This window comes from Haliotis rubra, unplaced genomic scaffold (genome assembly GCF_003918875.1).
Source record: "Haliotis rubra isolate DU_JTF1 unplaced genomic scaffold, ASM391887v1 Scf633, whole genome shotgun sequence".
NCBI classification, from domain to species: domain Eukaryota; kingdom Metazoa; phylum Mollusca; class Gastropoda; order Lepetellida; family Haliotidae; genus Haliotis; species Haliotis rubra.
Genome location: NW_025767339.1, coordinates 84,701 through 110,125, shown reverse-complemented (window position 1 = coordinate 110,125; position 25,425 = coordinate 84,701). Strand labels below are relative to the sequence as shown.

The 25,425-nt window shown below is 37.9% G+C and overlaps 1 protein-coding gene across 1 annotated transcript in view; it reads left to right on the top strand.

Annotated features, from left to right (window-relative positions):
- Positions 1-25,425, top strand: part of LOC124256637 (ceramide glucosyltransferase-like) — a 40,486-nt gene that overhangs the window by 4,099 nt on the left and 10,962 nt on the right. The window contains exons 2-7 of the mRNA XM_046690613.1: positions 2,761-2,899; positions 10,203-10,305; positions 23,176-23,277; positions 24,050-24,162; positions 24,462-24,640; positions 25,214-25,300. Of these exons, the coding sequence (XP_046546569.1) occupies positions 2,761-2,899; positions 10,203-10,305; positions 23,176-23,277; positions 24,050-24,162; positions 24,462-24,640; positions 25,214-25,300 (723 nt within the window). The remainder of the gene's footprint in view (positions 1-2,760; positions 2,900-10,202; positions 10,306-23,175; positions 23,278-24,049; positions 24,163-24,461; positions 24,641-25,213; positions 25,301-25,425) is intronic.

Here is a 25,425-nt window from a genome sequence, read left to right as displayed (position 1 = left end):
GAGGGACAGGTTGTGTAATGAACAAAATAAGACATTTTCAACAACATAAATGCTTTATTTCAGGAACCAGTATGCTTGTATTTGTAACAAGTAGCATACATAAATAAAAAAAAGTACAGTTCATACTGTGAGCAAGTACAATTATTTGATTTTGCTTAAGCGATTTATTGATCTCCCCTACTGTATGACAATCAACTCGCCGAAATTCAAGCCGTGACCTCGCTAAGTTTAGTCGCCGCTAACTTTATTCACGAAAATAATTGTTGATAACCACCCTACTATTCCCAATTTGGAAAAGACCTGACATGCCACGTTTTATGTGGGATGCATGGACAGTGGAAGGGGAAGGACTGGGCATTACGGCCGGGACGGTAGCAGTCAGGTTAGGACGTGTGGGCCGACGTGTGTTGTCGACATCAACACACGTAGATCTGGACCCGGTTAGAATATACCGCCACTTTTGCGCTGCTGACGGATTTTCCAGCTTCGTAGTTTCTTCACTGGGATTAGGGTCAAGAAATTCTTCTTCAAACCATTCGTGTTTTACTTCAAAAACACCAAAGATGCTGCCGAGATAGAAATTGTCGATGTCAGACATATTTGTTTACAAACAATAGGGTCAACGAGTTAGTTGTATTCATACGCGGTGAATTGGTCACTTTAATTAGCGGTCTTAAACTGCCATTTAAGTATGGTCTTGATGAGCTCTCAGCCAATCAGAATCGAGTATCACACAATGTCGTGCCAGAATGTACATTCAGTCTGTTGATCCAGTGTTAATGGTGATAGTTCTATGGCTACCTAGTGAGTTCCCGGGTCATTTGGTCTCACAGACCCTGGACCACATTATTTCTCCCACTGCCCAGCCTTCCCTGCAATACTAAAGCCCTAAATGAAGTAAGTCTAGATTCTGAATATCCAATGTCACTGGGGCTCTTTTTCGATTTAAATGGGATTATTTGTTACTATAAAAATGATATATATTCAGAGACTAAATGTTCGTCTACAGACAGGTCATTCTATAGGATCACTATCCAATGTGTATACTATTTGGAACACATATTGTGATGCACTTTTGATCATTAAAACGCATGAGAAGTACTTTGTTATGATATTTTAGAACAGGTTCCAAAATGAAAAGCGGACCTTTTTATCCACGTCCTTTGTATAGTTGCATCTGATTCAACTGAGATATGAGGCCAGGGTGCAACATGGTTTTTATCTGGTGCAGCTAACGATTCATGTCAGAATATACCTGGTGCAAGGTGGATCCAACTTAGTGTATTGGGCCTTGTAACAGGTGGTTAATGTAGGCAGATGTTTGAACAGTTTGTCTTAAAACACATTGTCTGCTGTAGACAATGGTTTTAGAATACATGTGATATGCTTGAATCAATGTAAATGTTTTCAGGTACAGCATTGTTCGCGTTAATGCAAAAACCTGCGTGTTTCATGCAAATAAATCTACGTTTCACGCACAATGTTTTCTACCTACGTATTCTGCATGCAAAACATTTTGTCCTCTGAGAACAAGTAACCGAAAACGCATTTTCCCCAAGGAAACAACAAAATAAAATATAGTTTCTCTCAGCTAATTTGACTTGCGAATGATGACAACATGCTCTGAAATGCAAGGACATGACGTCTACATTTCACAATTTTACACACACATAATTTTTTCCAACAAATTAAAATGAAAAAGTAACACTGGAGAAGATAGTTTAGATGGAAGATACATTTTTAGCTAAAGAAAATAATATACCTGTATGTAGTAATGAGTCAGTTTTAATGGATCTAATTAATATTTTTCACTTTCATCAGATTACGTGTCAAAGATTTGACATCAGGGCATTTTTTTATGTTACTATGTGTTGACATTAGTTTAATTACTGAACATGTTGAAAACTATACTACTCACACTTTGCTAAGGATCACAAAAATTCACAACTTTACTTAAACATAGATTTATAATTTGAAATTGTATCCATTTAAAACTGGATAGGTAATAATATGGTATCCCCTGTTTAGGCAAACACTCACTTTAATCTAATGCACATGATACATGAGTAACCATAAAAATGGTTTTCATGGCACCAATGTACCATTTTGCAAATCATGGAACAAGTCATTGACAAGTAAACAACACGTGTCAGTAGCAGGTGTGGGATCCACAAGATGACATGAAATACTGAAACCTAGGATCCATACTTATAATAAGCTTAGATATTTAAACCAAATTTGACCCCACATCATAGTTTTCTGTTGAATTCATGATTTGATCCTTAGCAAAGTGTGAATAGTATAGTAACTAGTTGCTGGCACGAAACATCAAACGGTAAGAATAAAGAGTTTGAAATCCATTAGTCAGTTCTTTTTTGTTCCTGCCACTTCTGAATATTGACTTGCAGGTATTCATGTAACCACCCAGATGGCATTTTGATCGTTATTCTAACGTTGGCAATGTTGGCAAAACCATTGCCAACGTTGGGTCAACGTCTGAATGCTATCTGGGCATGGCCTGGTCTTAAAGGTTATCTTGATACAGGCCAGCATGATATAGTTGGAACATTATCGATGTGGCATAAAACACCATTCATTCCCTCATTGATTCTGCTTATACGTGATTTTCTTGGCCATTCTGAAACTTATTTACTAATTTTTAATAGTAATCTTTGGACACATTGTATTAAAACTGCTTAGTTCCAAAAAGGGAACCAGTCTGAAAGCCTGTTGTTACCATGGCTACCTTGTTTGTTGCAGTAAATGGCTCCTTCATCGGGTTCCCCATGACGTGTCCCCTGAGGACCGGCAGGGCGTGTCCATCATCAAGCCCCTCACTGGGGTGGACCCTAACCTCAAGACAAACCTCACCACTTTCTTTACCAGCAACTACCCCGCAGTAAGTATAAACTACGCCATGTTCCACATTGGATAAAACAAGCTTAAGTGATGGCTAAAGATTTCAATACATTAGAAAGATGGTGTGCATTGGTGCTCATTTTTATATTTGTTCAGTATTTATAAAGGTTCAAGACCCCATTAAACCTGCGGATAAAATGTTACATTCTGGATGGGCATGTGGCTGGTACTCAGATGAGTAACAGCTGTCGTTGCGCGAGTCAGTTGTTGATGGCAGTGATTGTAGATCGCAACAGTTTTGACTCATCCAGCCTACCCATTTCAGATGAAGTAGGCATAGAAAAGTTTTTCACTCACCTTCAGAACTGTCACATGCCAGATGGTAAAGTGGAGTCACCAGTCTATCCTCTCAGACTAGCAGACTTGTGAACCCTGCCACTCACCGTGTTCACACTACAGACTGCTATTAGGCCTTTGACAATAACAATCTACCCGTGAAAATCCGGGTTAAAATTGATCTTCAGTAACCCATGCTTGTCGTAAGAGGCGACTAACGGGATCAGGTGGTTAGACTCGCTGACTTGGTTGACACGTCATCATATCCCAAGTGCGTAGATTGATGTTCATGCTGTTGATCACTGGATTGTCTAGTCCAGACTTGATTATTTACAGTCTGCTGCCATATAGCTGAAATATTGCTCAGTGTGGCGTAAAACTATACTCACTCACTCTTTGGTGACAAGAACCAGGATCTACAAATTACCATTCCACCAACTGTATCGTAGAACTGACAATGTAATTTCAAAACCAGTTCTCCCATAAACCTAGTATGGTGATATAAGAGCAGTCCATGACGTATTTACGTATAATTTTGACCGCAAGATAACCATTATGTCATTGGTCCCATTTTAAGTGTGTGTTTTATATGAATCTAAACATTACTTTTCTTTTAAATTTGGTACAAAAATTGAATCCCCTGACATAATCTGGGTACAATGTGTGAAGCCCATTTCTGGTGTCCCTTGCTGCGATATTGCTGGAATATTGCTAAAAGCGGCGTAAAACCATACTCACTCACTCACCCTTGCCAGCAGCCAGTTTCAACAGGTAGTTTATGATGTGTTGTAAATAATACTCTTCACATGAGCATTAAACCCAACTCGGCCAACATCAAGTAAACATTGCATAACCATGTACTGACATCCTACACAAGCACAAACCAAGTTAGTCTATGTCCTGATGACCAGATTGAATCATGCTTCATGTGGAGCACAGTGAAATATCTGCAGCATTCTGGTCTCATTCTCGTGTGCATGCTCTGAATAATACATCGTTGCATCAATTACTGTCAGCTTGGGACTAGCCTATCTCTGTCTATGTATGTTAATGGCATCACTAAACATGGTAGAAACAAGGACTGCATGGTATGACTGGTAGGCACAATGTCATACACTTTTCAAACAATGATTCATGGGACATTTTTTTCTGACCCAGTATATTAGACAAAATATATGACATGTTTCCTATCATTTGTATTAATTGATCTGAGGTCTACACAGAAATTCATTCACAAATGGCATTCCCTTCAAACCTGATTGGCCAAACAATAGAAAGGTGTAAGTGAATTTTCTCTTGTGCCATTTCACTCATATACATGACTACAAACTGACAACACTTGGCCCTTGTCAGTAATGTTTACCTCAGTACAGAAAAAAGGATCTGTATGTAAAACATGGTACATACTGTTTCACAGTATTTTTTAATACAGGTTTTTTTTATCTTTACACAGCTCTAGTAGAAGCCGACTAACGGGATCGGGTGGTCAGTTTCGCTGACTTGGTTGACACATGTCATCGGTTCCCAATTGCGCAGATCGATGTTCATGCTGTTGATCACTGGATTGTCTGGTCCAGACTCAATTATTTACAGACCGCCATATAGCTGGGATATTGCTGAGTGCGGCGTAAAACTAAACTCGCTCACTCACTCTAGTAGAAGCAATTGCTAGATTCAAATAACCAATGGGGTGAAAAGTAATTTTCATTTTCTTTTAAAGCTTCCCTAGCAACCTACTGTTGTCTTCAGGGCAGGTTTGGTGGGTAATGGTATCAACCACTGGTGTATCACACCATCACTGATTAGTCAAAGATTGCGGGGCGGTAGGGTGGCAGTGGTTTTAGCGTTCTGGTGTTCCCCTGCCGGATATTGCTGGAATATTGCAAAAAGTGGCGTATAACTAAACTCACACTCGCTCACTATTCATATCTCCTGACTACTGCTGTGTGAAGCTTTGAACAAAGAAGATCAGACAAAACAAATCTGACTCAATATTAGAGTGGGCTACGTAAGTGTAGAAAAAGTTATGCATGTTATGAATACACAATGCCATTAGAAAGTGGTTACATGTAAATCATGTTATACCATGCCGTCATATGATTCCGTGGTACTTATGTTTCCGTGGTATTTTCTAATGACATAATTTCTCACGAGCCACTCACCAAATCGCACCACCTATTGATTGTTTACGTTCATCAGTCGATCGGCACGGCTCTGAGCAAAAAATGTTCGGACTTTCATCAATTTGCGTATTTACAGTCATCTACTATTAAAAACTAATGCAACTTTATGTCTAGCAGGTAACGCACTTTTTGTGCGATCTTTACAAACATTTTCTATAAACTTATTCAGCTTCAAAGTTTTCCAAACATGACTCGTCTGCAAGCTGATGTCATCAATAAAAACAATCACGTGACCTAAGGGGGGAAATCCCAGCTCTATTTTTTAAACTATGGAAGCCCGATAGGGTCATCTCTTAAGTTGTTTTTTCACTTTTCATTTCACATATCCCCGTTGATCAACTCTACATATTTTATGAACTGGAAATTTATGTTGAAGAAATGTGACTATTGTGTTAATTCTACAAAATCGTTTACTGTATTACAATTTATCAACTTCGTTATTACTGTAAACCTACATTGACACTCACGGATAGGCTGTTGAGAACGTGTGAGATTGTGACATGTGCTGTGCGCCCGTAATTTGATCTGTAGGAAATACCACGGAAACATATGACGTCACCAGATTTTGTGCACAATTGCCGCCTGTCGTCCGATACGGACAGCGATGAACTTCAGAATGACAAAAGTGTTTTATTGACATTAAATGATACAAAGGTATGTCTTCTAACACTATGTTGTGTTTATATGACTTGGCAATATGAGCGATTGATTCATAGTCGTAAATGTATTAATACCACGGAAACCCTTGATGCGAGGGTATTTGGGATTCAACATAATATGTTGATGTTGTTTTGCAAATGTCATTTTGCAACTTGACCACAAGAATGATGAATATGACCAAATAAGTGAAATGGTTTCGAAAAAATCAATTTGAGCTCGTCATTTTAAATATTGGGCATGTGAAAGTTCTGTTTCCACATTTGCTCCAGGTCCTGCCAACGCTGACTAGCTGTCTAAGCCCAGTTTTACACCCAGTGTTATGAACTATCAGAACATCATTGTACTAAGGTTGCATAATTATCTTCCTTTCATCAACCCGCTAATTGTTGTGATCCGCCACCACTGACAGCTCATATTGTATGGCTGACACAAGCTGTTCGTGTTGTTACTATTACCATGGAGACAGTTAACCAGTATAGCCTTCACCTTTATCTGTAACGTTTACGCTGGTTAATGGATAGAATATCTGTTTCTTCAAACGATCTTTCTAGTGTTTATGTCCTGATATATTTGTTCCGTGATTCCATTATACATAAGAGATGACAATGATTGCTTATATTGTAATAATAGATCACCTGATGGCTGTTCGAAGTGAAGGGGTGGAATCGCCTAATCGTTCATTTAGGTCATGTTTTGTGACATTTTGAAATCAGTATTTTAAGTCTTGCACAAAATGTATGAATAAATCAGCAAAACTTGAGGAATTGTCGTTAGAGATAGGGGCGGTGGGGTAGTCTAATTGTTAAAGCGTCTGCTTGCCACACCGAAAACCCGGGATCGATTACATGGGTACAATGTATGAAGCCCATTTCTGGTATCCCCTGCCATGATATTGATGGAATATTGCTGAAAGTGGCACAACCCTGTACTCACAAACTCAGATATAGCATAAGGGCTGTTATTTAAAGTTAGATTTCATGATCTTTGAAGCATTTCTGTGCTTTGTTCCTGAGATATTGCTTAGACTTCGCAGTCAGTAGATTTCATGATCTTATCAGTGCTTTGTTCCTGAGAATATGGCTGATCAGAAGCTATATGCTGATCTTTTATTGGGTTCTTCCTGTCATCTCCCATCATGTCAATTCGTATTGAGTTGATCACTGAATTGTCTGGTCCAGACTTGATTATATACAGGACGGCTGCCATATACCTGGAATATTGCAGAGTGCGGCGTAAAACTAAACTCACTCACTCGCTCAATTTCGTATTGCTCTTGGAGATTAAACGATGATGCTGCTCTAAACTAATCATCACCACAAAACATGTAATTATAAGTTAAAGGTGTTTCAATGCAAACGACTGTTTTACAGTGAAGGTGCTCCAGAGAAACGAGAGGGCTTGGCTCTGTCTTTACATGTCACAAGAACCGTAAAGCAGACTGAAAGCGACTTGTTGACATTATTTCAGAATGTGTGTTATCTTTCTTCTGAACAAGAAATATTGCCCATTACATACCTGTAGCTTGTGCTTTATCAGGTGGGTTATCTCTGGATTAGATAAACATGTTAGTGTTCCTGAATGTTACAGTCATGTTTATATCCAGTGTGTGCAGTCAGTGGAAGGAGGAATGCATGTAATGCAGGTCAGGACAATTATGGTCAAAATGAAGCACAATGGGCAGATTCTATAGGGCTTTAGGGACAAGGCATGTATAAGGTAGCCCAGTGGTAAAAGCGTCTGCTCGTCACGTCGAAGACCCGGGTTCGAATCCCCACATGGGCACAATGTGTGAAGCCCATTTCTGGTGTCCTCCTTGCTGATATTGCTGGAATATTGCTAAAAGCGGCATAAAACCATACTCACTTACTTCACTCATTTTTACAAAATTTCTACAAAATTTCTACTTAATGTCACTGATGAAATATTTCCAACTAAAATTATTAAATTGATACACAACATGATTCATGTTGGTGGCACTTTCAATCTGACATCTTAACATGGGTGTGGCCATATTGAATGCCAGTGCACATAGCAGGAATCTGGTTTGGATGATAACACAGTTTGTGGGTCCAGGACAAATGAAGCTGAACTATTCTTGCAGCCTTGATAGTGTTTAGGAAACTGATCTCTCAAGTTTACAGATTTACATGATGTCTACTGATTTATTGAACAAAAAATTGAAATGATGTTTTAAGTTTTAACTGGATCATCAAAAGGCATGGGCACACATATTTTCACAAAGGCACACCTGAATTGGCACCGTTCTAAAAATGCATTTCTGTTCCTCATGCTATATATGGTAACTCTAATGTTGATGTTTTCGAGGGCAAAGACACATTCAAAGCATTTTCTTTTAAAGATGGATGCTCTCAATTAATAAGAAGAAAACTAATCAATCGTGTATTGATCACGGGGACTTGATTAGAAATAACACTGAATAGGCTTCTTTGAGTGGCATTTTAGAAGTTGGAAGTCAGATAGAACAAGTATATATGGATGACAAATTGTTTTATTCTGGAGCACTACGTTTCAGTATTGTACTTAATGATACTTAATTTTCATACTTGAAAACGATACAAGAACCTGTATCAAAACATCGAGCTCTAGAATAAAAGAAGTTCTCATCCATATATACTTGTTCTGTCTAACACTGAATAGGGACAATAATCAATCTCAATTCCATTTTGAGTGGCATTTGGTGTGTACTTGGTATCTTATGTCGGACCATGTAATGTTCAACATGTACAGTATTTTTAATTTTGTTTTAATTCATCTTTTTTTAGGTACAAAACATGTACAGTATTGTTTATGGCAGTAATGGGCAGAGAGACACACGCACACGCCCACACACCCACACACGCCCACATGCACACACGCCCACAACATGTTCCGTCAAATAATCTAAAAGAAAAATGCAACAGAATCTAAAATAGTTCACATGATTACAGTTTGCCCTTTTTGTGCATCAATTGTATCATCTGTTTTTATTAAAGCTTCTATTATGCAGTCATAGTGTATCCCTGACCATAATGTACTACACTCGTGGTTGTCAAGATCACACTGTCATTTGGATTTATGTACACAGGTGACATGTGAAATTTGTGTCATGTAGAGCCAACTTACATAAGCTTCACAACATGCCGTCAGTGTAGGATTACCTGTCAGGTCACAATGTCACGGTCTGCGGTAACTGGAGGCTCACTCTCAGTATTACCTTCATTGACATTATATACACTTTTTATGTGACCCAGTTTTTGAGGTATCCAAAGCTTCAAACTCTGAAGTACCACACCTCAGATACCTGTAGGTCAGTTAACATCCAACACACAAATGTTGACAGAATGGTTTATGTATCAGCATAGGAAAGTAGTACGTCTAACAATCGTGTCGCCCCACCCCTGCATTGAGCAATCGGGTCAGCCTGTTCTTTACTTCCCCTGACTCACCTGGCAGGTATTGTCATGCCCATGTGATGATAAGGAGGGTAGCCTAGTCACAGGTCAATCGTGTAAATGAGTAATCATCTGCTGTAAATCACATTTTTTACCTATTTAAGCTTGTGACAATCATTTTTGTAAATTTGGGCTCTGTGGATTAATTTAACTTCCTGTAATTGTAATAGATTTATTACTTTCACAAGTGGTTTGCACTTCCTTGTAGGTTTCTGGTGTTTGAAGTTGTGTCCCTTTGCTGTGTAAGGATCTGCTGATCATTGGTTTTAGTTAATGGTTTTTATCTGAATACTCTTGTTTATTGCGTTTCACCAAAGTTGCCTTACATAAACACAGGTTCAGTTAACTCAAAGTGATATTAAGCACATTTTAAACGTATAAACCCAATGGAATTCTTTTGGAACCAATTCTACAGTTCACAGGGTTATTGAAAAGTTGAAAACATTCAACACACTCACAACACTGCATTTAACCAGAACATTTAATTCATTATCATTTTCAATCCACAAAGATTTACTAGCCAATTCTAACCTCTTCCTTCACATACAGCCCACACAACATACAGCAATATTTTCCTAATTTCATAGCAGGTATCAAACTTCACAGAATCATGTTTTTTAATATGAACAATGAAATATGGAAATAGGCACTGTATAAAGTATTGGGAATTCAGCACATAAGCTTACGCTAAACAAATGTGTTTGTGTTTCAGTATGAGATTCTCTTCTCTGTACAAGATGAGCAGGACCCAGCAATACTGCTAGTCAAAAGTTTAATGGAAGCCTATCCAAAGGTGGACGCGAAGCTGTTCATTGGTAAGTGGTGTTGTGACTTTCTTCAGATATACTTCACAATCTGCCCTTGTTTGATAACCCCACATTTGTTTCTTGTTTGATATTAATTATAACCCCACATTTGTTTCTTGTTTGATATTAATGATAACCCCAAATTTGTTGCTTGTTTGATATTAACCCATTCAACACCGTAGGCCGGAAAACCGGCCAAGACGTCACGAGTCCCCACACACCGTAGGCCGGTAAACCGGCCAGACAGTAGTCACATCAAAATTATATATAATTTTAGGAACCTAACTAACATATGATTCTTTTATCAAATCTATCACTTTTCACAATGTCTGAAAACACTTATTAAATTTCAAATTACCATATATTATCAACAGGATTAGAATTATAAACTATGTTTTGCAATGTTATTGAAAAAAACAATTCCCAGACACATGCTTCGGCAGCAGGCCCTAAATAACATTGTCAAAGAGCAAAGTAACGATGTTTCGAGGAAATCATTAAATAAATTGAATAAACTAATGAATAAAATCAACAACAGCATTCATAAAAGATGTCAAACGTACATATAAAATTACTATTTCCATCTTTTTGTGCGATCATGTAAAGTAAGTCAAGTCACTGACAAGTGACATCTAGGCTCTTGACGCCTCAATCTTCACGCTCGGACACGATGTTTAATGCGAAAATATATGCATGAAGCATGTTTGTCACAGGTCATAACCTACCACGCTACGTCCAGTAAGTTCCATAATTTACATATAGGTAGCGATTTCTTGCTTAATATGTTCAAAATAGCATTATTTTCCCCAAAACCTTCGTCTAAATCTAAAAGTTTTCGTTTACGAGGACGGTATCCATTGCTGTAATATGATTGGCTGCCTTAGGTCACGTGTCTGATTTTGACCAATCACGACCCTTATAGCAGACTGTGGCGAAAAAGCGTCATTAGAAACCAATCTTTATCCAATAAAATCGCTTCTTACAACTGTGAAAATACTCTCGGCAAGGGTACAGTTATGTTGTTGATGTTCAGAGCTTTCAAACGATACCCGACATCAAACGATTTGCCTCCCATGTTTTTCATACAAAGTTTCGAAAACGGAGGTATTTTCCGTTGTTATGTCATGTTACCGAGCGGAAAGCCACTGATTTCGGGAAATAGGCGACCATACATATTATTTAAGAAATCTTTTTATAATAATTTTCTGATTACGTAAAAATGAAAATATAAAAGAAAAAGGCACAGGCATGTTATGACATGTCACAAATGGAAAAAAAATCGCCATAATTTTTGCTTCTTTCATGGTTTATCTGGACTTTATAAATGTAAGCTTGCATTTTCATTCAAAAATAAATTTATTTAAGTTGTAGTTGTATTATTTGAATAACATTATAAAAATAAACTTCATATTTATCAACAGTAGGATTAGATCTTTTAAATGGTGTATGGGATGTAGTAGCAATAACGTTTTACAAGCTTATAATTTCCTTCATAAACATAGGCTTTATCTATGACCTCAGAGTCTCTGGGAACTCTGTGTCATGGCAGTAAATGCCTCTGGTTGACTGGTGTTGAAACAGTTAATGATAACCCCACATTTGTTGCTTGTTTGATATCTCCACATTCAACACCTATGTAGTACAACACATTCAACAGCTATCATTCCAATTTGATACCCTCACATTCAACGCTTATGTGTTCCCCTCAAACATTTAGCACTTGTTTGATGCTTACATATTTACCAGCCTGTGAAGATCCGGATTAAAATTGATCTTCAGTAACCCTTGCTTGTCATAAGAGGCGACTAAAGGGATCAGGTGGTCAGGCTCGTTGACTTGGCTGATACATTTCATCGTATCCAAATTGCATAGATCGACGCTCATGCTGTTGATCACTGAATTGTCTGGTCCAGAGTCGATTATTTACACACCGCCGCCATATAGCTGGAATATTGCTGAGTTTGGCGTAAAACTAACTAACTCACTCACACCACAATTCAATACATCAAGGCTTTGATGAGTAGAATGGCATGGTCCCAGTGCTGGTCAAAAGAGCTTATATGGATCATTAGGTTTTGGGTTCTCTGACTTGGCTAACTGCATGAAATATTGCTAATGTTTTCAGTCATCGGTTTGTGTTGTCCACTCTTTGATTCTTTACACGGTGCTGGGATACAGATGGGATATGTGTAGAATAGCTGAGTGAGATGTGGTGCATATGTTGCCTACGCAGCAATTCAGAATTAAGTGGTATAAAAGCTTAGATTGCAAATGTGTTTATTCCACTTATCATGTATATATCCTGTGCCGATTTCCTCCCACAATAAAGCTGTATGAAACAGAGCAAAACGAAATTCACTATGCTAAATATCTTTTGAGGAGTGTCGTCACATTCAAATTGTATAAATCATGCTTGACTAGTCAAGATCATAACAATGTTAATTTTAAAAATTAAGTAGAGCATGTAGAGGGAGCAAATATTTAAATCCACATTTCAACAGCAGTGAATTGAGGTCTTATTCATGCCCAAAAAGATGATTCACTTCAGAACGAGTTTTAGAAAGGTAGGGCATGCCTGTTATCTCTGTATGCCATACTAATATGGAATTCAGTCTGAATGAGGGTGAAGGCATTTAAAGTGGAGCTGAACAAACTTTGGAAACAAAATGACACTTGAATGTGTTCGTAGGTAAAATATTTTTTAACAGAATATGCCAAACAGGCTTGATGAAAGAAAAAAGATAATGAATCCTTTTTTCTTTTTCTATTTGTTTCCTGGTATTTAGCTTTATGGTTATTTGTGACCATTGCTGTGTATGTAACATTTGTGTCCACGATACTGTCAATATTTTCTGCTTCTCGGAACTTTTGTGAAGACCATTTCTGAATATTGCTTAAATTTTAAGCGTTAAACTAAGTTTGCTCGCTCACGCACGCACGCACTCACTCACTCACTCACTGCTGTAGCATCCATTGTGAGATAAGTTGCTCAGGTGGGCCCAGATGCTGTCACGCATGAATGTGTTCCTCGGAAATGGGACACTATCACAGCTTGCTGTACAATAGATGCCACTTGTTCCTTAAACCCCATTTCACTCCCGCCTTGTTGGCCTTTTCAGGGACAACTGTCTGTATGCAGTGATACCGTGGGAGTTGGTCTCTAGCAACTTATGTTCATTGTAAAAAGTGAACAAATGGTTTAGGTGCTCAGGTTTTGTGAATTCGTTGATTGTGTGTCATCTACTTCGATGCACATGGATCTTTACTCACATCAGGCACTGGAGTGTCTCGTCTCGATTATTTACAGGCCCCTGACATAGCTGGAATAGGCCTGGATATAATTTCACCTCAGAGTTCTAAACGTAACACAGAGCACTGTTTTATATAACAAAAACAATTACCTGGCTGCCATCAATACCCAGAAACTTTAGAAGCTGCAGGCCCTCATTAAATACACTGCAGCTGATGGTGGCAGGTAAATCAACACTGAAATATACAGGCTACAAGGAGCCATACATGTTTGAAGATGTGACAAAATCAACCTGCCACAGGTTTACGAGCAGGACCATATTTCCATCACTGATACAGTGAAGTACAGTAATGACAGATGTAAGGGCAAACGTGACTGAATTTCAGGGTCATGTTCATTGCTTGTTGCTGGGTCATGGATCAGTGGAAAATGGAAATTTGTTTTGTTTCTGTGGACCCTTGTTGGCCAGTAAAACATTTCTGGGAAAATTTAATCATGGTTCCATCTGTGCAGGGAAGGTTGGGTAGCCTAGTGGTTAAAGCCTCTGCTTGTCACGCCGAGGACCCGGCTTCAATTCCCCAATGGGTACAATGTGTGAAGCCCATATCTGGTGTGTCCTGCCACGATATTGCTGGAATATTGCTAAAAGCAGCATAAAACTAAACTAAACTAAACTCATGCACTCACTCACTCACCAGTAAAACATTTCTGGGGAACTTTAAGTTTCCATATTTTTTGCAACATGTTCAAACACATTGTGAAGACGCGTCTCTGCTGCAACGCTCCATGTTGAATCATTAAGTACCTGTCAGTCTGGCATGTGGATTCAGAACAGCTTTCCCAGGTAGTCACACCTCACTGGGTTCCAGATGTCACCATGGCAACACACTAGACACCCCACCAGATCAGTCATGAAGGACTGGGCTGAGTTTGTTCCATTAGTCCAGTGATTCTATAGGCTGTAATTAATGTTTGTACGGGTATAGATCACTGTTTAGATGACTTTCATCACCCTACTGCTGTGTGCAATTTTTGTATATGGGGTGATTAACGGATATATAGTTTAGGTGTTTTGCAGTATGGCTTTGATTTTAGCAGAGTACGTTTGACACAATAGATAATGCTAAGCCATTCATTTCAGAAATTTGTACATCAATTTCATTCAGTCCACCTGATTATGTCACTGCATACAACTGTAGAATCGACATTTGGTTGATCATAATATTACCCATAACGTTAGCAGGACATTTTGTTGTGACACATTGGTCTTTTTGCTTGTTATTTCTGAAAAAATCACATGATATTTAAGTCAGTTATGATTTCTGGATATTATTTTGCCTTTTGTGATATTTCTTGAAATAGCAACTTTCAAGGTATTAGGTATCACATTGTTACGTATCTGTTGAGAGAAGCATCACAGAGTGCTAAGTAATTCTTGCATACAAAGTTAAAAAAAAAAAAAATCATTTTGTTCATACTTGTTTCTATTCAGAGCTGTTAAACATTGTATTTTGAGATTTTCCTTCGAAGCAATAATTAACATGAACCATTAATCAGACAATGGATTAAATTGTTTCAATATAATAGTAACAGTGCCATAATAAGCACAGGGCACATTTCAAATATTTTAATCTTGAAAGAGGCTGTAGACAAGGCGATCCTATCTCCCCCTATCTATTCATCATTTGTGCAGAATTATTATATTTATCTATTAAGAATAATACTTGTTTAAAAGGTATAGATGTTAATGGTGTTGAATATCTAACCTTCCAATTTGCTGATGAAGCAAATTTCACCTTAGAAGGATCACAGGAGGGACTCTCGGAACCTATTGGAACATTACAAGATTTTGCTAACGCGTCCGGTTTAAGGATTAATTGCGACAAGACCAAGGCTGACTGGATTGGTTAAAAAAAGAATTCAAATGAAAAGCTTTGTCCCCATTTGCCTTTGCAATGGCCAAAGAACCTTTTAAAATTTTAGGGATAAGTTTTTCGACAGATTTGAAACAAATGGTTTCCTTGAATTTTTATTAACAAATTAATAAAGCAAGACAGATCTGCTTTTCCTGGTCAAAAAAGATTACTAACATGAAATGGCAAAATAAAGATTATTAAATCACAAATAATCCCTTTATTTACACATCTATTTTCAGCCCTTCCATTGCCGGATTCTTTAAATCGCTAAACTCAATCTTGTTTAAGTTTATTTGGAACGGAAAACGAGATGAAATTAAAAGAAGAAAGTTGATGAATGATCATTCAGAAGGAGGTCTTGGCATGGTTGATGTTGAAGCTTTTTGTAAATACTTGAAATTGAAGTGGATAAAACGCCTGACACAAAAAGATGGCTTATGGCAGCACTTGGAACGATGTTCGATGGTAAACTTAGAAAATATCGACATCCTGAATTTCCCAAAACATCAATTAAAAAAAGCTAATTAAAGACATTAAGAACAATTTTTGGAAAGATATTTTAACTATTTATAACAAGTTGCAAACTTCAGAGATTAGGAATATTGACGAATTCAGAAATCTTCCCTTCATGAGTTTTGTTCCGTATAAAGATTTTAAACTATACATGAAACGGTGTCAGTGTGGAATTATATATATTCGGGACCTAATGAGTGATTCAGGACACTTAAAAGAATTCAATGTATTGAAACACGACTTCGGACTAAATGATATTTTCAGTTCTTATTTCAGCCTGATAGGTTTCATACCTAACACATGGATTAAATTATCAAAAGATAGCCCGGTTAATAGAACAAATTTAAATACTAATTGTAAGATTCTCAGGGACATTATCTCATCACTAGATTGTAAATATATCTGGAGACTGATTCGTAATGATGAGGGTATTTGTTCTCTTCAAGATCTTATTTCTAAATGGAACTCAAAGTTGGATGCACATGTATCAGAAACTTACCTGTCCCAATGTTTTAATACAATACAAAATTGTGTTGAGGACAGCAAGACACAGAACTTCCAATATAAACTCATCCATCGTATCATACCATCAAAATCATTTCTTTACACAATAGGACTGATAGAGGATAACCTTTGTACATTTTGCCAATCAGAAAGTGAAACACTAGAACATTTATTTTTTTCCTGTCGAAAAGTTCAAACTATGATAAATGAGTTCAAATTTTGGTATGAAAGTAGAACCAATTCAAAATTAGACTTGAATATGAATAATTTCCTTCTTGACGATTCAAAGTTGAGTATCCTTGAAATCCACCTTTTTATAATAACTAAGCGTTACATTCAAAAGACTATTCCTTATTTACCCAATTATTACCGCCAATAAAATATAATCACAACATAGAGAAATTCATTTCTGGAGACAAGACCAAATTTACAGAAAAATGGGCCCCTATACTAATATAGACGGACGCAAACAAATGCTTGATAATACCACCCTTTCTCTCTTGTATTTTCTTACTTTCCTACATCCCTATGCCTCTTTCTTTGTACTTTATTCATATACCCATAAATCATGCGTCTCTCACATATCCCGCAGCTTGAATATATATGTGTTGTGTGTATTATCCAACTGTGTGAATATTGTATCACTTGCTATCACAATTAAATTTATTTTTTTAAAATGAACCATTGAAACATTTGAATTCCATTTAGAATTTTTGTTAAAAATTCATGGTGCGATTTCGGGATTTTTCAGTACCTGCACTGAGTGCCATCTGGATTATAGGTTTGGCTGCCCCATAAAAATTTTGGTTGCACCATAAAATAATATTCACTGGTCCTTAAGAGTAACAAATACTTATCAATATCAGATGCATTCAACAGAACCTGACCCCATAAATGATGAATGATTCTGTTTCAATTTTGCATTACTTTTAATTATAAAAATCCGTTATATGATTACTGCTGCGTGATTTAGGAGTTCACAAACGTTTCCACTTGGAACAAGTCACGCGGAGAGAAACATATTACTTCCAGTCACTTACTTTCCAATTAAAACGTATGATGACAGCAATAAGATGTTAGAAGGATTTATTGTTACCTGTACCGTAATACCTGTAACAAAAACCAACCTGCACCAGTCATTTTTGACATGCAGCAGTGCAGGTTGTAAATAGCAAAATGGCACCTTGCATTTGCTGCAGAAAATGGGGCTAGACTAACAACTAGTCTCTGAAATGAGCATATTTTACAGATAAGACAGTTCATAATAATTAAAAAAAATATAATGAAAAGGAGCCCTAATAGTTTAATTTTCAGTGAAAATCTAGCCTTGCCACATATTCTAGACTTGCATGGGCTTTCTTGGATATAATTGTTTAAGGGTCTGTATGAGAGACTAACATGGGCTGGATATTGGCCAGGAGGTCTAGATCTATCCCCGTGTCATGTCGAGGCAACGTGTATTATTATATATACCTCCAGGGTTACTTGCAGCAGTTGCAAACACAGTACATGGTACAAAGAATTATAGAAATATATAGATCATTATGTGATATATATTTGACATTGATGAATGAGACGTCTTTCTATCACTGTCCGTGCCCTGTGTGGCTTTTTACCCCAGTATCCCAAGCTTATGAAAAGATCTGACTTCACTGAATTACATGACTTACTGACAGAATTCTACAGATTCATTCTTTCTGTGACTTGGCCTTTTGTTGTCAGTTACCAGGCCAACATAATATTGCTTGAATGTTGCGGACCCTTGGCTTGAAATGTTTCCACCAGAGCTTCAATAAGCCATATAACATGTGTACCAGTGTAAGCTATCATTGAAAAGTGCAGTCGAGATTTAATCTACATTCACAAAGAGCATGCCAAAAAGTTTCAAATTGATAACTGAGTAACTCCCACTTGTCCACAGAAACTACGACCTTTGATCACACTTGACATGCTTGAAGCTTTTTTACCACACCAGATCTTTAATCCTTAAGTTTTCTTTATACATGACATCAGACGTCTGTTCAACTACTGATAAATTTCTAGAACCAGGGTGCAACCCCTTGAGTTCGTATCAGCATGCCCCTGGTGCTGGGTCGGTCAACTTACCCAACTCAAACTGGTACACACGTTCACTGAACTATTTTGAAAATAAACATGTTTTTTGTATCTGTCATTGAGTACCTATGGCTGAAATTTGATTTAGAAACCAATAGCAATTAGTAAGCTGCCGGTTCAAATGGTAAAATGTCTATTGGTACAATTGCTTTGAAAATATTACCAAAAACGTTTTTTCACAGCAACTTTGTTCACTCCTGCTTATTCTTTTTAAAGTAATATTAACTCATTGTGTTTGGCGTACCTAGCAAAAGTCAACTTTATTACAGTAAAGACGGTACCATGTAGGAAAATGTGACTCTCACATTATGTTATTACAGTGTAGACAGTACCATGTAGGAGAGTGTGACTCTCACATTATGTTCTTGCAGTATAGACGGTACCATGTAGGAAAATGTGACTCACTCAAATTATGTTATTACAGTGAAGACGGTACCATGTAGGAGAGTGTGACTCACTCAAATTATGTTATTACAGTGAAGACGGTACCATGTAGGAGAGTGTGACTCACTCAAATTATGTTATTACAGTGTAGACGGTACCATGTAGGAGAGTGTGACTCTCACATGATGTTATTACAGTGTAGACGGTACCATGTAGGAGAGTGACTCTCTCAAATTACGTTATTACAGTGTAGACGGTACCATGTAGGAGAGTTTGACTCTCTCAAATTACATTATTACAGTGTAGACGGTACCATGTAGGAGAGTGTGATTCGTTCAAATTATGTTATTACAGTGTAGACGGTACCATGTAGGAGAGTGTGACTCTCTCAAATACGTTATTACAGTGTAGACGGTACCATGTAGGAAAGTTTGACTCGCTCAAATTACGTTATTACAGTGTAGGCGGTACCATGTGAAGTGGAGAGTGTGACTCTCTCAAAGAATGCGTTATTACGGTGTAGGCGGTACCGTATGTAGGAAAGTTTGACTCGCTCAAATTACGTTATTACAGTGTAGACGGTACCATGTAGGAGAGTGTGACTCTCTCATTATGTTATTACAGTGTAGACGGTACCATGTAGGAGAGTGTGACTCTCTCAAATTATGTTATTACAGTGTAGACGGTACCATGTAGGAGAGTGTGACTCTCTCAAATACGTTATTACAGTGTAGACGGTACCATGTAGGAGAGTGTGACTTTCTCTCATTATGTTATTACAGTGTAGAAGCGGTACCATGTATTACAGTGAGAGTGTGACTCTCTCATTATGTTATTACAGTGTAGACGGTACCATGTAGGAGAGTGTGACTCTCTCATTATGTTATTACAGTGTAGACGGTACCATGTAGGAGAGTGTGACTCTCTCATTATGTTATTACAGTGTAGACGGTACCATGTAGGAGAGTGTGACTCTCTCAAATGTTATGTTATTACAGTGTAGACGGTACCATGTAGGAGAGTGTGACTCTCACATTGATGTTATTACAGTGTAGACGGTACCATGTAGGAGAGTGTGACTTTCTCTCATTATGTTATTACAGTGTAGACGGTACCATGTAGGAGAGTGTGACTCTCTCAAATTACGTTATTATAGCATGGACGGTACCATGTAGAAGACACTGTGCAAGTTGTCAGATTGCCTAAGGACAAGATAGTTAACATACCTAATGATCATAAAGATTGACAATAACACATTACATTTAGACTGCTTTAAAACATTTAATAACCCTGATTCTGTAATATTAGTACAGTTTATCTGTGATAGTATGTCTGTTTGACTGAAGTAATATGAAAGAATGAGGTATACCTTGTACATGCGTTGGCTGTTGTAACAGTACAGGACTGAATTCTGTTGAACTTAACTTCAGAGTCAATATAGCAGTGTTCACGAATAGCGTCTGACCCTCTGACAAATCCGGTAGATTCGCCAACGGTCAGACAGAAGTCTACAACCTGCCGGCCCCAGTGTCTGACTGTATATTTCACAATGACTCTGACTGAAGTTGTTAGATGTGACATGTGACACTTGTTTGCTGTTTATAAATCTTATGTTTGTTAATAATTTCAATGTCAATTATAAGAAATATTAAATCTGAAATGTGCGTTTAATTTAATTCCATGGGTCCTGTACATTTTCAATGGGTCAGACAGACATCTGAAACTTACAGGACCCAATATCCTGTGACTTTGAAACACCATTCGTGAACACTGTATAGGTGTATCTCAACTCTCTACAGTATATATTGGCATGTAACTGTTGAACCTAACTTCAGTGTTAGTGAAAGCAAGAGGGATTTCAACATAGAATAAGCCCACCTAGAGGAAGGACCTGCGTAGCCAGGAAGTATTGGGTATCTCAGTGTGGGTTGAGTTTGAGTCAACAACAACATTAAAGATGAGGAAGTACACAAAGGTCAACCTCTGTTTTTTTAATACAGGAAGTGAAATTGACTTTGTAGTACTTTGTGGTTAGCAAAAAGATCTGCATGTACATGACGCAACCAGTGCACATTCACGACAATAGATACAGGCTGAATTTTGTAGAATGCCTATTGTGTTGTTACTTGTAATATTTTCTACTAACTGTTAGATCTGGCATTCATCAATGTATGAAGCCCATTTCTGGAGTCCCCCGCCGTGATATCAGGGGTGGAAATAACTTTAAAATTGCTAGTATACTCCGGTACAGTGGCACATGTAAAATCACTTGCCCTGATAAGTTTTCCACTATACCGGCTGTTTTCTTGTTGATTTTTAAAATAAACAACATTATTAACATTTGAAAGTCAATTGGACACCGGTACAGCATGATATACAAATTTGCTTGCCTGACAGAATAAAACACTGGACTCGGACGTCGGGCAATGGCTTATTTCCACCCCTGGATATTGCTGGAATATTGCTAAAAGCGTCAAAACCCACTCACTCACTCACTCACTCACTCACTCACTCACTCACTCACTCACTCACTCACTCACTCACTCACTCACTCACTCACTCACTCACTCACTCACTCACTCACTCACTCACTCACTCACTCACTCACTCACTCACTCACTCACTCACTCACTCACTCACTCACTCACTCACTCACTCACTCACTCACTCACTCACTCACTCACTCACTCACTCACTCCTCTGGCATTCATCATGATTTGACATCAGGATGGAATGGACAACTTCCACATTCAGAGTATTTGGTACTATTAAATACTGGCTGTAAAATCCTATACACTATACACATAAAAGGGAAGAATGCAAGAGAAAATACAAACCATCTCCATTAGGTCACTGGTTGGCTGTAACAAATTCTACCATTTTTGGGAGGTGGGGATTATGTCTGGATTTGGTCCGACAATGCAGTAGCATGGGTACCAGATGACCAGCACACTTACATACAGCAATGTTTTGTGCACATATGGCATGTATGCTGCCATTTCATAATTTCTGTGTGCAGTCATTTTAAAAAGGCAAAAACATGTTTAATGGTCCTCTTTTTGAAACGCTGATTTGTTTCAGTTGGGAACAGAGCTACAGATAACGTTTTGGGTCATTGAGTTATGTACTCCCTTGTGTTCATCTCAATTGGGTATCCTAATTTTCCTTTGAGTAACCAAATAAATTGTACTCACCTCAATCAAACTCATTTGGGTATTGTGCCAATTTCCATTAATTTTAAAAATATAATATAGTTTAAATGTTAGTGTTTGTGATTTACCTTTGATCTGTTATATGAGAAACGATAAGAAAGACTGCAGGTTGTCAGTTCATGTCCTAATATAGAACCTCTCAATATACGTCAGTTATTTTATCTATCCACCGGTACGCAAGCTACGATTGGACAGTTTTGTGTGTACGCATGTAAGATCACATTTATTGAGTATTTACAAAACTTCAAGCGTACTTGTACGCAATAGACTTAATAGGAATTGGGTTTTCACATAAATGTTTGCGTAATTTACGCAGATACGCAGCTTATCTGTACCTCTGGTTGGGAAACTCTTATCTTTTCAGTTTTCAGCATATGCAAACTTGTGTCACTTTTCATTAGGCACTGTCTTGGGGTTTCTTTTACATTTTTCATGGACTCCCATTTTTATACTGGAGCTCATACAAAGAAAGGAATGAAAAGTCTTATGAATTTTATCAACTTATTTATTGTATAATAGCAGTGTTTCGGTATAATTACTTATACCGTTTTCAAGCATATAAGTATCTATACCAAAACGTTGTTATTGTACAGTAAAGAAGTTGATCATCCATAAAGCATTCCTAAGCAGCAATATGACAGTAGTCATTAAACAATGACGCTAGGCATTAACAAGTACAACGACTGGTCGGCTCAGAGTCAGTATAATTTGTCAGAGTGGGGTATTAATGCTTATCTGCGGCATGGTATCTCAGTGAGCTAGCCCTATAAAACCATCCTAAGTCTGGGCTAGTACAAGCAGCCGCACATGCACACATGCATTTACGTCGTCATATGAACAAAATAATCTTAAGTACGGCGTTAATCCCATTTCAACTTACTCACTCACTCACTCACTCACTCACTCACTCACTCATACTTAACCCTCTCTTAACCTTCATTCCAAGTTCATGACAGTGATATCCAATGTGTACCGGTATTTGCAGGAATCAAGTCTGTTGGCGCCAATGGCAAGGTGAACAACATGGTCAAGGCTTATGAAGCAGCAAAGTATGATGTCGTGTTGATATCAGACAGCGGAATCCAAAGTAAGTCTCTTTATCTTTTGTCAGTAATCTAAGATCATTTTAACGATAGAGAAGTAGGATTTACATGAATCATGAATGAGAAATCCTCTGCATTGTTTTGGAATAAGATGGCACAATTGTGTGATGTACTTGTACTGTTAGTGGATGTGTACAATCTGTCGTGTCTAATATTGAACTAACTTTATGGACAACAACTTCTATTCTTTTGTGGGTGTGAATTTTCGATACAGATTTTTGTACTGGAATGTAACATGAGGTGAGGTGAAATTGGGTTTAACGTTGTGCTTGAGAATATTTTGCTCATATGACGACGTGCATGCATGTGCATGTGTATGTGCGGCTGCTTGTACTAGCCCAGACTGAAGCTGGTTTTATAGTGCTAGCCCACTGAGATACCATGCCGCAGTGAAGCATGAATACCCCACTCAGACACATTATTCTGACTCCGAGCCGACCAGTCCTTGTTGTACCCATTAATGCCAAGCACCAGGCAGGGACCAACAAGTACCACATTTTAACGTCTTTTGGTATGACGCGGTCGGGGATCGAACCTGCGACCTTCTGCTCTCCCGGGGAATGTAACATGAAGAGGAGAGGATGTATATATACTGACAGTAACAGAGAATACAAGCGATATCAATACTGTGCATCCTAACTTCTGAAATGCCACGGAAAGAAACCGTCATATCTATCATGTGTCTATAGGTGGCTACTTGCAACATTCAGTATATGTTATAGAGAGGAGAAATTAGTGGTATATGTTTATCTACAGTGCGTGAGTCAACCCTGACGGGCATGATGGCGTGTATGACGAGCAAGGTGGGGATGGTGCTTCAGATGCCCTATGTCGCAGATAGAGAGGGCTTTGCTGCTGTCTATGAGAAGGTATGTACACATTAATGTAGCCATCTTTTGTTTTGTAAATATTTTCAAACTTAAAATAAGCTTATACATGTTATGCATGACTTTTTCTACCGTCGAACATTAATATTCTGAGGACCTTAACAGTAATAAAATTGAGTTTGTGTGTAATTACTGACCCAAATGGGTACCACGTGTGAAGCCCATTTCTGGTGTCCCCTGCCGTGATATTGCTGGAATATTGCTAAAAGCAGCATATAACTGAACTGAATTCATAGCAAGTACAGAGTGACAATTGCTAATATTTTTGCCTATGTTTGCAGGTGTATTTTGGTACTATGCAAGCCCGCAACTGTTTGGCAGCAAATTGTGTTGGCATCAACTGCTCAACAGGAATGTCCTGTCTGATGAGGAAAGATATTCTTGATGAAGCCGGAGGGATGGCATCGTTTGGGAAATATCTGGCAGAAGATTTCTTTTTTGCTGAAGCTTTCAGACAAAGGTATAATGGGCGTTTTCATTCAGACTCAGTTTCCAGAAATTCCCCACATAGGCACGATGTGTGAAGTCCATTTCTATTGTCCCCCACCATGATATTGCTGGAATATTGCTGAAATTGGTGTAAAACCCCAACTCACTCACTCATTTTCCAGCACTCACTTAAAATATGTTAAAATAAGTAGGTTTCCACTCAGCAACATGGTATGTTGTACACTGAACATGACTCCGAAACCGTGCATAATGCTTTCCTGTAGGGATGTTGCGATTCACTGGCATATTTGGTGAATCAACCATTTGCTTCATGAATTCAAGTCATAATTCGTGATCACTTTCATAGAATATTCTTGAATATTTTAAAGTGAACTGTTTTAATCTGAGTCTTATCTATCAAAGCGAGATGTGCATATTCATAAATTCCAATCCCTCATTATTTAAATGTGAAAGTACTTAACATTTTGGAATACATTATTGGTCAAATCATTTGGTTTGAATACTGCGATGTTAAGTCGAACGTCCCAGTCATGATGTTATTTCTCATATCGCATGTTTTTATGTGTTATTATTCATGTTCCAGGGGGTATAAATGTGTTCTGTGCCCAGAACCAGCACTACAAAACTTGGGAACATACTCAGTGGGAGAGTTTCATCGACGCCTTATCAGGTATGTCTCCTGTCCCCTCTAGTGTCCTGTTCAGAGATAGCAGTGGTGGGGCTGGAACATTTCAGCTAAAGTGTTGCCATTTACTTGGAAGATTGTTATGCAAGGGCGCTCGAAATAACGGACAA